Source organism: Rhinatrema bivittatum, chromosome 2 (genome assembly GCF_901001135.1).
Source record: "Rhinatrema bivittatum chromosome 2, aRhiBiv1.1, whole genome shotgun sequence".
Lineage (NCBI taxonomy): Eukaryota > Metazoa > Chordata > Amphibia > Gymnophiona > Rhinatrematidae > Rhinatrema > Rhinatrema bivittatum.
This window is the reverse complement of record NC_042616.1, coordinates 618,734,297-618,747,832: the sequence shown is the minus strand read 5'-3', so window position 1 is coordinate 618,747,832 and position 13,536 is coordinate 618,734,297. Positions and strand designations below refer to the sequence as shown.

Below are 13,536 nucleotides of genomic sequence, written 5' to 3'. Positions count from 1 at the left end.
CACTACTTGCACACCTTGTGAGGGGCCCAAGACTTATCTTGATCACCAAGTTTTACTTCATAATATGCAAAATAGGTTTGCCTGACTAATGTGCTGATGTTTGTCCTTTGACCGGGAATGGTGAAACTGCCACAGATATAACAAAACGAATCAGGGTTGTTTAGGCACTTACGATGAGAAATAGCAGAGGCAGAAATGATCTGAAGGAAAGGAAATAAGTACGTATGTAAATAAAAAAATTAATTCTGCTAACTCCTTGTATACAGACAAGAACTCGGAATACACTTCGGAATACGATTCACTATATAGAGCAACACACAATCTCTCACTACACTGTCTCATGTGTAACTGAATGGCCTAGACAAGTTTGAACCTGTCGCTAGTCTCCAAGGTTGTCCCTCACCCCTCCCCACTCGAGGGAGATTTGCTCTCAGCCAATAGGAGAGCACTAGTGCTTCCCTCGATCCAGGCTCGAACCAGCATAGAGTAGTCGCATTAAAGGGGTCATTTATCAAAGTGCTATATGGGTAACATCAAGCTAGGTTTAAAGAACATTGTACAAATCTCATCTTTGGGTGAATTTCCTCACTCCGAAGGTCATCAAATCTTCACAAGAGTGCACTGTTCTGTACGTACATCGCATTCTGAATGTCAAAGTGGCCACTAACCCCTACACTAATACCTAAACCTCACCTCGAGTAACTAGATGGGCCTCCTATAGAGGTATAAATACCTACCTAGTATGAGAGCCTTATAGCTAGGTGTTCTCTCTCTCCCCCCCCCCCCCCCAGTGGTGGTAGGCTATGCTATGTTCCCCCCCTCCCCAGTGGCGCTATTTGCAAAATCATCTCTCCCCCCCCAGTGGTCGTAGGTAGGAATTACACGCAAAGGGGCAGATTTTAAATACTTGCGCGAGCACCAGGTGCGAACAAAAGTACGCTGGATTTTATAAGATACGCGCATCTTATAAAATCCGGGGTCGGCGCATGCAAGGGGGTGCACATTTGTGCAACCTGCGCGCGCCGAGTCCAGCGCACGCTGCCTGTTCCCTCGGAGGCCGCTCCGATTTCAGAGTGGCCTCGGAGGGAACTTTCCTTCGCCCTCCCCCCATCTTCCCCTCCCTTCCCCTCCCTAACCCACCCCCCCGGCCCTATCTAAACCCCCCCCCTTACCTTTGTTGGCAAAGTTACGCCTGCTGAAAGCAGGCGTGACTTTGCGCGCGTCGGCCAGCTGCCCTTCTCCGTGGTCCAGTCCCAGGGGCTGTTCTGGAGGCCGCGGCCATGCCCCTGGAACGCCCCCGGGCCGAAACCACGCCCACGTCGCCGCCCCCGAAACGCCGCGCCCCACCCCCTAAATGCCGCGTCATCCCGCCATACCCCCGCCACGCCCCCGCCAGGAAGCCCCGGGACTTATGCGCGACCCGGGGCTCTGTGCGCGCCGGCGGCCTATGCAAAATAGGCACGCCGGCTTGCGAGGGCCCTGCGCGCGTAAATCCAGAAGGATTTACGCATGCAGGGGTTTTAAAATCCGCCCCAAAGTGCGAAAAAGTTATCACAGTTTGCGGTAATACCTATGTGAAGCGCTAAGATAGTGTACTTTGCGATAAACAGCCTATTACCATAAATCACGTCCCTTTTCCTATTGCATGTGATATTTAGTGCATTTTGATAAATCCAGGCCTAAGATATGCTGTAGAGAAAAACCTTGATGTGATAGAAGAAAACTAACTGCAGTTTTGAAATCAGCATGCTTATTTAAGTCTAAAACAGCTAAAAATTGAACTCAACAGGAATTATGTTAAAAATTGTTCCCCAGTGTTTTTGACGATGACGCCTAGATCCTTTTCTTGAGTGGTGACTCCTAATGTGGAAACTTGCATTATGTAGCTAATAATTTGGTTACTCTTCCGTAAGTAAATCACTTTACACTTGTCGACATTAAATTTCATTTGCCATTTGCATGCTCAGACTCCCAGTTTTGCAATGCCCTCTTGCAATTTCTCACAATCCTCTTGTGATTTAACAACTTTTAATAATTTTGTGTCATCTGCAAATTTGATCACTTCACTTGTTATTCCCATTTCTTTTATAAATATATTAAAAAGCAGTGGTCCCAGATCAGATCCCTGGGGCACTCCACCATTCACCTTTTTCCACTGGGAAAATTTACCATTTAGCCCTACTCTCTCTTTTCTATCTTTTAACCAGCTGGCTATCCACAATAGGATATTGCCCCCATCCCATGACTGTTTAATTTCCTAAGAAGTCTTTCATGAGGGACTTTGTAAAATGCTTTCTGGAAATCCAGATACAGTATAGAAACTTGCCCACCTTTATCCACATGTTTATTTATGCCCTGAAAAAATGTAGCAAATTTGTGAGGCAAGACTTCCCTTGGCTAAATCCATGTTGACTTTGTCCCACTAAATTATGCTGATCTATATGTTCAGCAATTTTGTTCTGTATGATAGTTTCTACCATTTCACCTGGCATATACATCAGACTTACTGGTTTGTAATTTCCTGGATCATCCTTGATCCCTTTTTAAAAATCGATGTTACATTGGTAACCCTCTAGTCTTCAGGTACCATAGATTATGTTATTGATAGTTTACAAATTTCCAATAGCAAGTCTTTCAGCACTGGTCCAGGTGATTTGCTACTCTTTAGTTTGTCAATTTGACCAAATATGTCTTCCATGTTCATTGAGATTTTTTTCAGTTCTTCTGAATCATCTCCTTTGAATATCATTTCTGGCAAGGGTATATCTCTGAACAATTAACCCCTAGTGTCACCTTTTATTTTTTGTATGAGAAGGGAACTTATGTAATGTATGACAAATAATTGTGAATCCCCACACCTCTTATTATGAATCTTTACTTGCGCAATACTAATTGACCGTCATAATAGGCGTCATTGTGTGACAATCCATGCCAATTCAATCACTCTGCCTTAATTTATATCTCTTACATCTTCCTCAGTGAATACTGAAGCAAAGAATTAATTTAGTCTCTCTGCTATGGCTTTGTCATTCAAAGGGCTCCTTTGAATGACATTGATCATCTAATGGTCCAACTGACTCCCTCATAGGCTTTTTACCTCAAATATACCTAAAAATCTTTTTATTATGAGTTTTTGCTTCCATGGCAAGCTTCTTTTCAAATTCTCTCTTTACCTTCCTTATCAATGTTTTGCATCTGACTTGCCAGTGATTATGTGATTTCCTGTTTTCTTCATTCAGACCAGCCCTAACTTATGTGATATCATTATTTACAACAGATATACCTACGCATTAATTGCTTCCTGCTACTGGTTCTTTCTTGGAGCTGTGCAATTTGAAGATTGCTTACCTCCAAGAAACGATGAATTATACCTTTTCAATCATAGGTCTAATTTTATGGAATAAGTTACCTGAAGAGCTCTATACTATGATTGACTTCAAATTATTTCATAAGAAGTTAATGGCTTTTCTGTTTAATGAAGCTTATAGTATCTGATCTGGAGTTTTATTACCTTTTATTCTGTGAATATTTAGAATTTTATTTCCATGCTTTTATCTTTACATTTTATATATGCTATACATTTAGTTATGAATTGTCTTTATTTGTATGGTTTTGTTTGATTTATGTTGTATTATGTTAAGATCTTTAATTCATCTAGCATGAGTTCTTCATTATAGGCAGAATATAAATATTTTAAATAAATAAATTAATGACTTTATCTAAATTTGGGCTTAATATCCAATAGTTGCATCTGAGTAGTGGACAAGACTGAAACAATTGTGGACCCCCTTGTGGATCTCTGGTCCCTCCCATGGAGTTCTTGAGTCTGGTGGCAGTGGCAGCAGTAGCAAGTAATGAGTGTGGGGACTGAGCCATAATGCACTCATCATCTGTGCTCCCCTTCAGGCTTCAGAGTCAGTGCTGGAGCCTGCTGTTGCGTCCGTCGCTGCTCGACGCCCTCACTCCGTCCTCTTTACCTCTATGGCAACTCCCTCCGAGTCTGATGGACGGCTGGCTGCCGCAGCGTCTCCATGCCGTCTCCCTCCAGCGTCCCCAGACCGGCTTGACGTTACAGATCCGCCATGTTGCCTGATGACCTAGGGCGCGCGCTCTGATTGAAGTACCAGCAAGGGCGCGAACCTCAGGGGCGTCCCCCTGAGATGACGTCATCCACTTACAATATTTAAAGGTCTCTAATTCACTATCTAACTGAGTTAGCAAGGAGAGGATTCAGATACGGATTCAGCTACGTTTCCTCCAAGCTACTCTGCCTCCTCGGACTTACCAGAGGTACCCGCTCCTCGGGGGCCTCGCTGTTTTCTTTACTTTCAGATTACAGATAGGAACCGGTACTCGCTTCTCGAGGACCCATGTTCCTGGACATTCTGAAGATTCTCTACCGCCTGGAAGCTATCGCTGTTACAAACAAGTGTGAGTTACCATCGCTCTCTCAGAGCTTTCCCTGGAAACAGGTACTCACTCCTCGAGAGCCTAAACCTTTTCAGCTCCTGAGCTTCCTTGAGACCTTATGTGAGTTTTGTCATCTAGTTCTGTTCATGAACCTTGTCTACACTACACTACCTACTCACTTTTTACAGTTTCTCAACAGCTCAGCCATCCTGGATCGCGGTTCCAGTGCCTGAGGGACTACAGCCCTGCTGGGCATATCAGCTCTCTACTGCCACCTCTGGTGGTTTCCAAAACCAGTTTAATAAAAGAACTATGTGTGTCTGTCTCCATACTCAAGCCTAGCCGGTGGTCCTTCTCGGGATATCCTCACGGGGGCGTGGTCATCTGCCACCGGCCCAGGGATTCACCACTACTATCACAGATTCTTAACAGATATAACAGATTGCTAAACACCAGCTCTAACACAGAGCTTTCACAATAGATTGCTAACTCCGCAGTCTAACTAACAGCAGATTTATTACAGATTGCTAACTCCTTATCAAGACGATATCTGAGATATTACAGATTGCTAACTCCTATCTGATTGTTCCTCCCATCAGATAGCGGTTTCATAACACCTGCAAACATCTGTTTACTTACTGCCTAGTGCGCAGGGAGATTCTTTAGCCCCTCTTCTGCTCCCCAGCTGGAGCTCTGAGAAGGACTTTCCACCCCTATCAAAATGGAGCTCTGAGGTGAGTTGGCACCTGATGCAGGTGAGAGCCACAAAAGTGGCCTTATGTAAAAAAAGGATTTGTTAACCCCTACTATAGGATCATGAATCTTAATTTTCAGCTTACTATTGTTTTCTCTATCATTTTCCCTTCTTTTCTGCTCAGTCATTGGCGTGACAATCTATAGCCAGGGGCCACAGAACTTGCACATGCTCTCCTGAACCTGCTAGTAGGTATTGCTACAACATGCCATATGTGACTCTCCCTTCTGGAGGCTGTGAACGTTGTTTCCACAGCATCTCTGGTCCTTGTCAGCCCAAGGAGTAGGTGTGAAGCTTGGGAATTGAAACTGGATCTCTTTCATTGCAGTGCACAGTGCTGCACCTAAGCCAGTATTTCAAGAATAACTGTTTCAGTCTATCATCAAGTGAAGATATATGTTTATTATATAAACAAACAGTAATTATCCTAAACTTTTTTGGGCAGTTTTTGATATAAGTTACCTATGATAGTCCCTGACATCAATGGCAGTTAGCAATGTTAGAAAGTATTCCATGTGAATTGACATCGGCAATGGTAACTTTATACTGGGACACCATCCTAGAACCTTTTTGTTTGAGGCTTCCATGGGCCAAAGAGAAGTAGGTGGTATCAGTAGTCTGCATGGACCAAGGGAGGAGGATGTGGCAGCAGCAGCTTGCATGGGCAAAAGAAGAGGAAGTGTCATCTTAAGCCTGCACAGTCCATGAGAGGAGGAAGCAGGTTAGCAGTCCATGTTGACTGAAAGAAATCAGTTGCACTGACCATCATCCTCAGTCGGGCTCTACAAGAGGAGGACAGCTGCTACCTGCATCACTAAAAGTGGGTCGATGGATGGGTGGAGAAATGTTTACCACAGTTCACCAATTCTCACCTTTGTCCCCAACCCAACCCCCATCATTTCTCCATCAATTTTCCCTCTTAAGAACATAAGAACATGCCTTAATGGTTCAGACCAAGGGTCCATCAAGCCCAGCATCCTGTCTCCAGCAGTGGCCAATCCAGGCCATAAGAACCTGGCAAGTACCCAAATACTAAGTCTATTCCATGTTACTGTTGCTAGTAATAGCAGTGGCTATTCTCTAAGTCAACTTAATTAATAGCAGGTAATGGACTTCTCCTCCAAGAACTTATCCAATCCTTTTTTTAAATCAGCTACACTAACTGCACTACCATATCCCCTGGCAACAAATTCCAGAGTTTAATTGTGCGTTGAGTGAAAAACAACTTTCTCTGATTAGTTTTAAATGTGCCGCATGCTAACTTCATGGAGTGCTCCCTAGTCCTTCTATTATCCGAAAGAGTAAATAACCGATTCACATCTACCCGTTCAAGACCTCTCATGATTTTCAACACCTCTAGCCAATCACCCCTCAGCCGTCTCTTCTCCAAGCTGAACAGTCCTAACCTATTTAGTCTTTCCTCATAGGGGAGCTGTTCCATCCCCTTTATCATTTTGGTCGCCCTTCTCTGTACCTTCTCTATCGCAACTATATCTTTTTTGAGATGTTGCAAGCAGAATTGTACACAGTATTCAAGGTGTGGTCTCACCATGGAGCGATACAGAAGCATTATGACATTTTCCATTTTATTCAGCATTCCCTTTCTAATAATTCCCGACATTCTGTTTGCTTTTTTGACTGCCGCAGCACACTGAACCAAAGATTTCAATGTGTTATCCACAATGATGCATAGAACTCTTTCTTGGGTGGTAGCTCCTAATATGGAACCTAACATTGTGTAACTATAGCATGGGTTATTTTTTCCTATATGCATCACCTTGCACTTATCCATATTAAATTTCATCTGCCATTTCGCTGCCCAATTTTCCAGTCTCACAAGGTCTTCCTGCAATTTATCACAATCTGCTTGTGATTTAACTACTCTGAATAATTTTGTATCATCTGCAAATTTGATTACCTCACTTGTCGTATTTCTTTCCAGATCATTTATAAATATATTGAAAAGTAAGGGTCCCAATACAGATCCCTGAGGCACTCCACTGCCCACTCCCTTCCACTGAGAAAATTGCCCATTTAATCCTACTCTCTGTTTCCTGTCTTTTAGCCAGTTTGTAATCCACGAAAGGACATTGCCACCTATCCCATGATTTTTTACTTTTCCTAGAATCCTCTCATGAGGAACTTTGTCAAATGGCTTCTGAAAATCCAAATACACTGGGCCGGATTTTAAATGCCCTGCGCGCCTATTTTGCATAGGCGCACAGTCCCGGGACACGTGTAAGTCCCGGGGCTTCGTAAAAGGGGCAGGGAGGGGGCGTGTCAGGGGGCAGGACCAGGGGTATGTTGCCGGCCCGGGGGCGTAGTCAAGGCCTCCAGACCAGCCCCCGGGTCGGGTGATGGCGCGCCAGCAGCCCGCTGGTGCACGCAGATTTACGTCTGCTTTCAGCAGGAGTAAATCTGCCAACAAAAGGTAGGGGGGGTTTAGATAGGACTGGGGGGGTGGGTTAGGTAGGGGAAGGGAGGGGAAGATGCGGGGGGGGTGGAAAGAAAGTTCCCTCCGAGGCCACTCCGATTTCGGAGCGGCCTCAGAAGGAACAGGCAGCGCTCGCTGGGCTCGCCGCCCAGGTTGCACAAATGTGCACCCCTTGCGCGCACCGACCCCGGATTTTATAAGATAGGCGCGGCTACGCACGTATCTTATAAAATCCAGCATACTTTTGTTCGCGCTTGCTCAAAATTATAAAATCTACCCCACTATGGGGTAGATTTTAAAATCCCTATTTTGCATAGGCCGCCGGCGCGCGCGCGTCCCGGGGCGGTCCGGGGCGGGTCCGGGGGCGTGGTGACAGTTCGGGGGTGGGCCGGGGGGGCGGTCCTGAGTCCCCCGGCACTGCGGCGGCACGCGCAAGTTACGCCTGCTTCAAGCAGGCGTCCAACAAAGGTAGGGGGGGGGATTTAGGTAGGGCTGGGGGGTGGGGTAGATAGGGGAAGGGAGGGGAAGGGATGGGGGAATGCGGAAGGATGCGGAAGGGGATGCAGAAGAAAGTTCCCTCCGAGGCCGCTCCTATTTCGAAGCGGCCTCAGAGGGAACGGAGGCAGGCTGCGCGGCTCAGCGCGTGCAGGCTGCCGATTTTGCGCAGCCTTGTGCGCGCTGACCCTGGATTTTATAAGATACACGCGGCTACGTGCTTATCTTATAAAATCTGGTGTACTTTTGTTTGCGCGCGCGTATGTTTTGAAGATCTACCTCAGCATCTACCGGTTCACCTTTATCCACATGTTTATTAACTCCTTCAAGAAGTGAAGCAGATTTGTGAGGCAAGACTTGCCCTGGGTAAAGCCATGCTGACTTTGTTCCATTAAACCATGTCTTTCTATATGTTCTGTGATTTTGATATTTAGAACACTTTCCACTATTTATCCTGGCATTGAATTCAGCTAACTGGTCTGTAGTTTCTCGGATCACCCCTGGAGCCCTTTTTAAATATTGGGGTTACATTAGCCACTAGAGATGTGAATCGTGTGATCGATCGTCTTAACGATCGATTTCGGCTGGGGGGGGGGAGGGAATCGGATCGTCGCGGTTTTGTTTTTGTAAATATCATGTAAATCGTAAATCGGGGGAGGGCGGGAAAACCGGCACACTAAAACATCCCTAAAACCCACCCCGACCCTTTAAAATAAATCTCCCACCCTCCCGAACCCCCCCCAAAATGCCTTAAATTACCTGGGATCCAGAGAGGGGGTCCCGGTGTGATCTTTTACTCTCGGGCCTGCGGTGCGTTGTAGAAATGGCGCCGGCGCTACCTTTGCCCTGTCATATGACAGGTCAAAGGTAGCGCCGGCGCCATTTTGTTTTTTGTCCCCCGACGTCAGGAGCGTAGGAGATCGCTCCCGGACCTCCGCTGGACCCCCAGGGACTTTTGGCCAGCTTGGGGGGCCTCCTGACCCCCACAAGACTTGCCAAAAGTCCAACGGGGGTCCGGGAGCGACCTCCTGCACTCGAATCGTTTTGCCGTACGGCTGGCGCCATTTTGCACAAAATGGCGCCGGCCGTCCCAAATTCAAGAAAAAATTGAAAACCTGGCTTTTCCAGCAAGCCTACCCCTTGACACCGCCCAATTCATAAAACCACTCTCTAAATGATTCAGCGACCTATGATTAAGTATGCTCTACGACTAAGAATGCCTTATGACCAACGATTTATGCCTTTCGCTTTTATGACTACTGATGCTTTGTGTATAGTTGTTATGTATGTTTATATTTTATAGTTTTCACTATTTATTGATCTATTAATTTGCATTGCCTACTCCCCCTGTTATCTGTATTGTTATCGGTTATATGTAAGAGCGCTGCCCAAAAGTTTTTTTTGTTCTTTGTGAACCGATGCGATGTGCGAACGGCTATCGGTATATAAGAGACTTTAAATAAATAAATAAATAATAAGAAAGAGTCTATCACCAGTCTGGCTTTATAAGAACTTAGGGCCTGATTCACTAAACTGTTTTCCCATAGACACAGAATGGGAATAAAAGCCTTAGTGAATCAGGCCCTTAGTAATTAAAGGTTGACTGAATGTGATATTTAAAAATGCACATATGCTTTTCTTAATGAAAAATAATGTATGTAATTAAACTTACATAATTACAACTCACTGCTAAAAGATTTTATGCAGGTTTCTAGTCATATTAAGATAATATTTTGTCATAGTTCTTTATTTCCTAGAACATCTAAATATTGTATCACTTTATGATGTATTACAACAAGAATAGTGCTTAAATCTTTCAGTAAATTTTATCTTTTGTATTTGCAGCATAAATATGCAGCTGAAAAAACAAAGGTTGTACGGTAAGAATTCTTTCATATTAATGTTACATAATTCTGTAGATACTTAACCAAATTAAGGTTACTATGGGGGGGCAGAGGAATCTTACATGTACCTCAAATGTTTCATCATCTCCTGCTGATGTGCCATCTGCAGAAGCATGTTTTGAGATTTATTTTTCTGATGTTCCTTTATGGTGTAATGATACTATTACTCCATTTGGTTCGATCTAGACATCCTTCTCTGGTGTCTCCTAGATGGAGATAGGTAAGATAATATCTTCAATGAACAATGTCCTCTGTCCTTCTAGCAATTACTCAACTGCTCTTTTTAAGATTGCTAAAGATGTTATTACTTCTTCATTGACATTCATTGACAATAAATCCCTTCAATCAGGTTGTTTCCCTGTACGTATCAGGATCAGTCCAGACTGCTGGGTTATGCCTCCCCTCCAGCAGATGGAGTCAGAGAAAAGCTGAAAAGCACCCCCTGGATATACTGGTGTGCCACCTGCGATCCCTCAGTATTTTCTCTGACTCCAGCAGATTGAGAGGCATAACCTGCGGTCCTGTCCTGGTTAGGTTTGTTGGTCTGGGAATTTACTCTTTTCCGTGTCTGGCTAGATCAACTAGTTTCTTCCCTTCGGGGGGTTCTTCATGTAAAAAAAAAAAAAAAAAAAGGAAGAAGACAAAGAATGGTATGTTGGTTGGCTTAGGCCTGTCTGTTCAGCGCAGCGTGGAGCCAAGTGGCGGGGCAGGCACAGAGGGCATTGCCCTTTTTGGATTTCCCGGACTAGTGTGTCCAGTAGGCTGGGGGAGAGTTTACCGGTGGGCCGGTCACCCTCCCCCACTATCCCAGGGTTTAATTCCCTGAAGGGGGCTTTGAAAAAAAAAAAATTAAATAAAAAATAAAGTGTAACATTTATTCCTACAGAGCCACTTAAGACCTGTTGGGGACAGGCAGTGAGCTCCCTTTTTACAGCCCCGGCCTGCCGTGCCTCTGAGGACTCCGGAGGTGGTGGCTGGTTCACCCGGCGCGCGTTAGGAGTGAGTGTCACTGACCTGCTGCTGTTTGGCGCACTTTTCTCTGCTGCTCCGCTTCGGCCCGGCCTCGGGATGCCGCGATCTTCGGCCTGCACGGCCTGCGGGGTGGCGGGGCTGCGACTCTCCTGAGAGGGTCTCTGCTCCCAATGTCTTCCCAGGGGCGAGAGACCCTCTTGGGGGCCGAGCGCTGCCCGCAGCGGTTCCTCTCTCCCCTCTTCAGCGCGGCAGCGCAGGACGCCGGGCACCTGATCTTCGGCCCCGCCTCCCTTGGTGAGGAGGGTGGCGGCCATCTTGGACACGTGGCAGGCAGAGTTTTCAGCGTCGGAGGAGGGAGCCTCCCCTCCTCCTTCTCCACCTGACTTGAGCCCGTGGAGTCCGCCCAATTCGGAGGGTCCTCGAGCCCCCCCTCCTTCCGGATCAGTGAGGAAAGATTTGAAAGATTTAAAGCAGTCAGTTCCATTTTCTTCTAAGTTTGTGCTGCTAATGCACAAAGCTTTTTTAGAGGCAGAGGCAGGATGGGAGGCAGAAGGTCCCTCTCCTCCGAAGATCCCCAAGACTTTTTTGGATCAGGGGAACACTGGGGCTCGTTGCCCCCGCCCACTGGGGGGTGGGGGGGGGGGCTGGAGGTCCAGTGGAGCCGGACCTCGCTCAGGATTCTCCGGGTGCACCAGGTTCGATGATAGTGGACGAGCAGGGACCCGTCGAGGGAGATGACCCCCAGGTGCTCCGATTATTCGGTAAGGACGAGTTAAGCTTCTTAATTCTTCATGTCCTGAAGGAGTTAGAGCTTACGGCTCCGCATCAGGAAGTGGACACTTCCACGGGGGATGTGGCTATGGCGGGCCTGCGGGCCCCCCCTCAAACTTTCCCCTTCCATCCCAAGGTTTGGCAGATTGTGTCCAAGGAATGGGAGCTTCCAGAAGCCTCGTTGCGGGAGAGCAGGGCTATGGATAAGCTGTATCCCCTACCGGCAGAATCCTTGGATCTTCTTAAGACCCCCTCGGTGGATTCGGCGGTCACGGCCGTGGTTAAGCATACTACTATCCCCGTCACGGGGGGATAGCCTTGAAGGATCTCCAGGATCGGAAGTTGGAGATATTGTTAAAGCGCATTTTTGACGTGGCGGCCTTAGGTGTCCAGGCGGCGGCGTGCAGCAGTCTCGTGCAGAGGGTCAACCTGCGCTGGGTCCAACAGCTGCTTACTACACAGGAGCTTCCATCGGGCGAGGCGGAGCAAGCCAACTGTGTGGAGACTGCGGTCGCCTATACAGCGGATGCCTTATATGATTTATTGCGGACCTCGGCTCGCATTATGTCCTCTGCAGTTTCCGCCAGACGGTTGCTGTGGCTCCGTCGTTGGTCGGCGGACGCCTCCTCCAATGCACGGCTAGGTTCTTTTCCCTTTAAGGGTAAGTTGTTGTTTGGCGTCGAGTTGGATCAGCTCATTAAGGACCTGGGAGAAAATAAGGTTTATAAATTGCCGGAGGATAAACCTCGTCAGTCTAGATCCTTTGGGAATGCCAGAGCTCTTTTTCGGGGCCAACGGTGGTTCCGTATGGGAAGGGGTGGTTCCTTTTCCCAAAAGCAGCAGGCGACAAGGTTCCAGTCCTGGTCTCCTTCCTTTCGTGGCAGGCGGCCTCAGCATGAGGGATCCTCGCAAGGTTTCGCTCCCAACAAGGCTGCTCAATGAAGGCGCGCAGGCCCATTCCTCCGTCCCGTTTATCGGGGGTCGGTTGTCCTGGTTTTGGGAGGAATGGGTCAAGATAATGTCGGATCAATGGGTCCTCAACGTGGTTCGGCGCGTTTACGAGTTGGATTTTGCTCATCCCCTCCGGGATCTTTTTATGATATCACCATGCGGTCCTCCAGAAAGGCAGCGGGTTATCGCTCAAACCTTGGACCGCTTGCGGACTCTGGGAGCAGTAGTGCCGGTTCCGCCGGCCGAGCACAGGACTGGTCGGTATTCCATATATTTCCTGGTTCCAAAGAAGGAGGGCGCGTTCAGACCAATCTTGGATCTTAAGCGCATGAACAAGGCATTACGTGTTCCTCGCTTTCGTATGGAGATACTACGGTCTGTTATTGCGGTCGTCCACAAGGGAGAGTTTTTGGCTTCTTTAGATCTGACCGAAGCGTATCTTCACATTGGAATCCGAGAAGGTCATCAGAGATACCTGAGGTTCATGGTGTTCAGGAACCATTACCAATTTTGTGTCCTTCCGTTCGGGTTGGCGACTGCTCCATGAGTGTTCACCAAAGTTCTCGTAGTGGTGACGGCTTCCCTGCATCGCCAAGGAATCCTGGTACATCCCTATCTCGACGACTGGCTCATCCGGGCGAAGTCAGAAGCGTCGTCCAAACGGGCGTTTCGCTTGGTGGTGCAGCAACTTCAATTGTTGGGTTGGGTAGTCAACTTCGCGAAGAGCCGACTGGAACCGACCCAACAGTTGGAGTTCTTGGGCGCCCGTTTCGATACCTTGGTGGGCAAGGTCTTTCTGCCGCATCAACGCATGATCAATCTAATGACACAGGTGCGGAAACTGA

The 13,536-nt window shown here is 47.1% G+C and overlaps 1 protein-coding gene across 1 annotated transcript in view; it reads left to right on the top strand.

Annotated features, from left to right (window-relative positions):
• The window catches only part of LOC115085327 (coiled-coil domain-containing protein 178-like), a 205,574-nt gene that overhangs the window by 125,893 nt on the left and 66,145 nt on the right, over positions 1-13,536 (top strand). Inside the window, exon 5 of the mRNA XM_029591203.1 lies at positions 9,939-9,973. Within this exon, the coding sequence (XP_029447063.1) occupies positions 9,939-9,973 (35 nt within the window). The remainder of the gene's footprint in view (positions 1-9,938; positions 9,974-13,536) is intronic.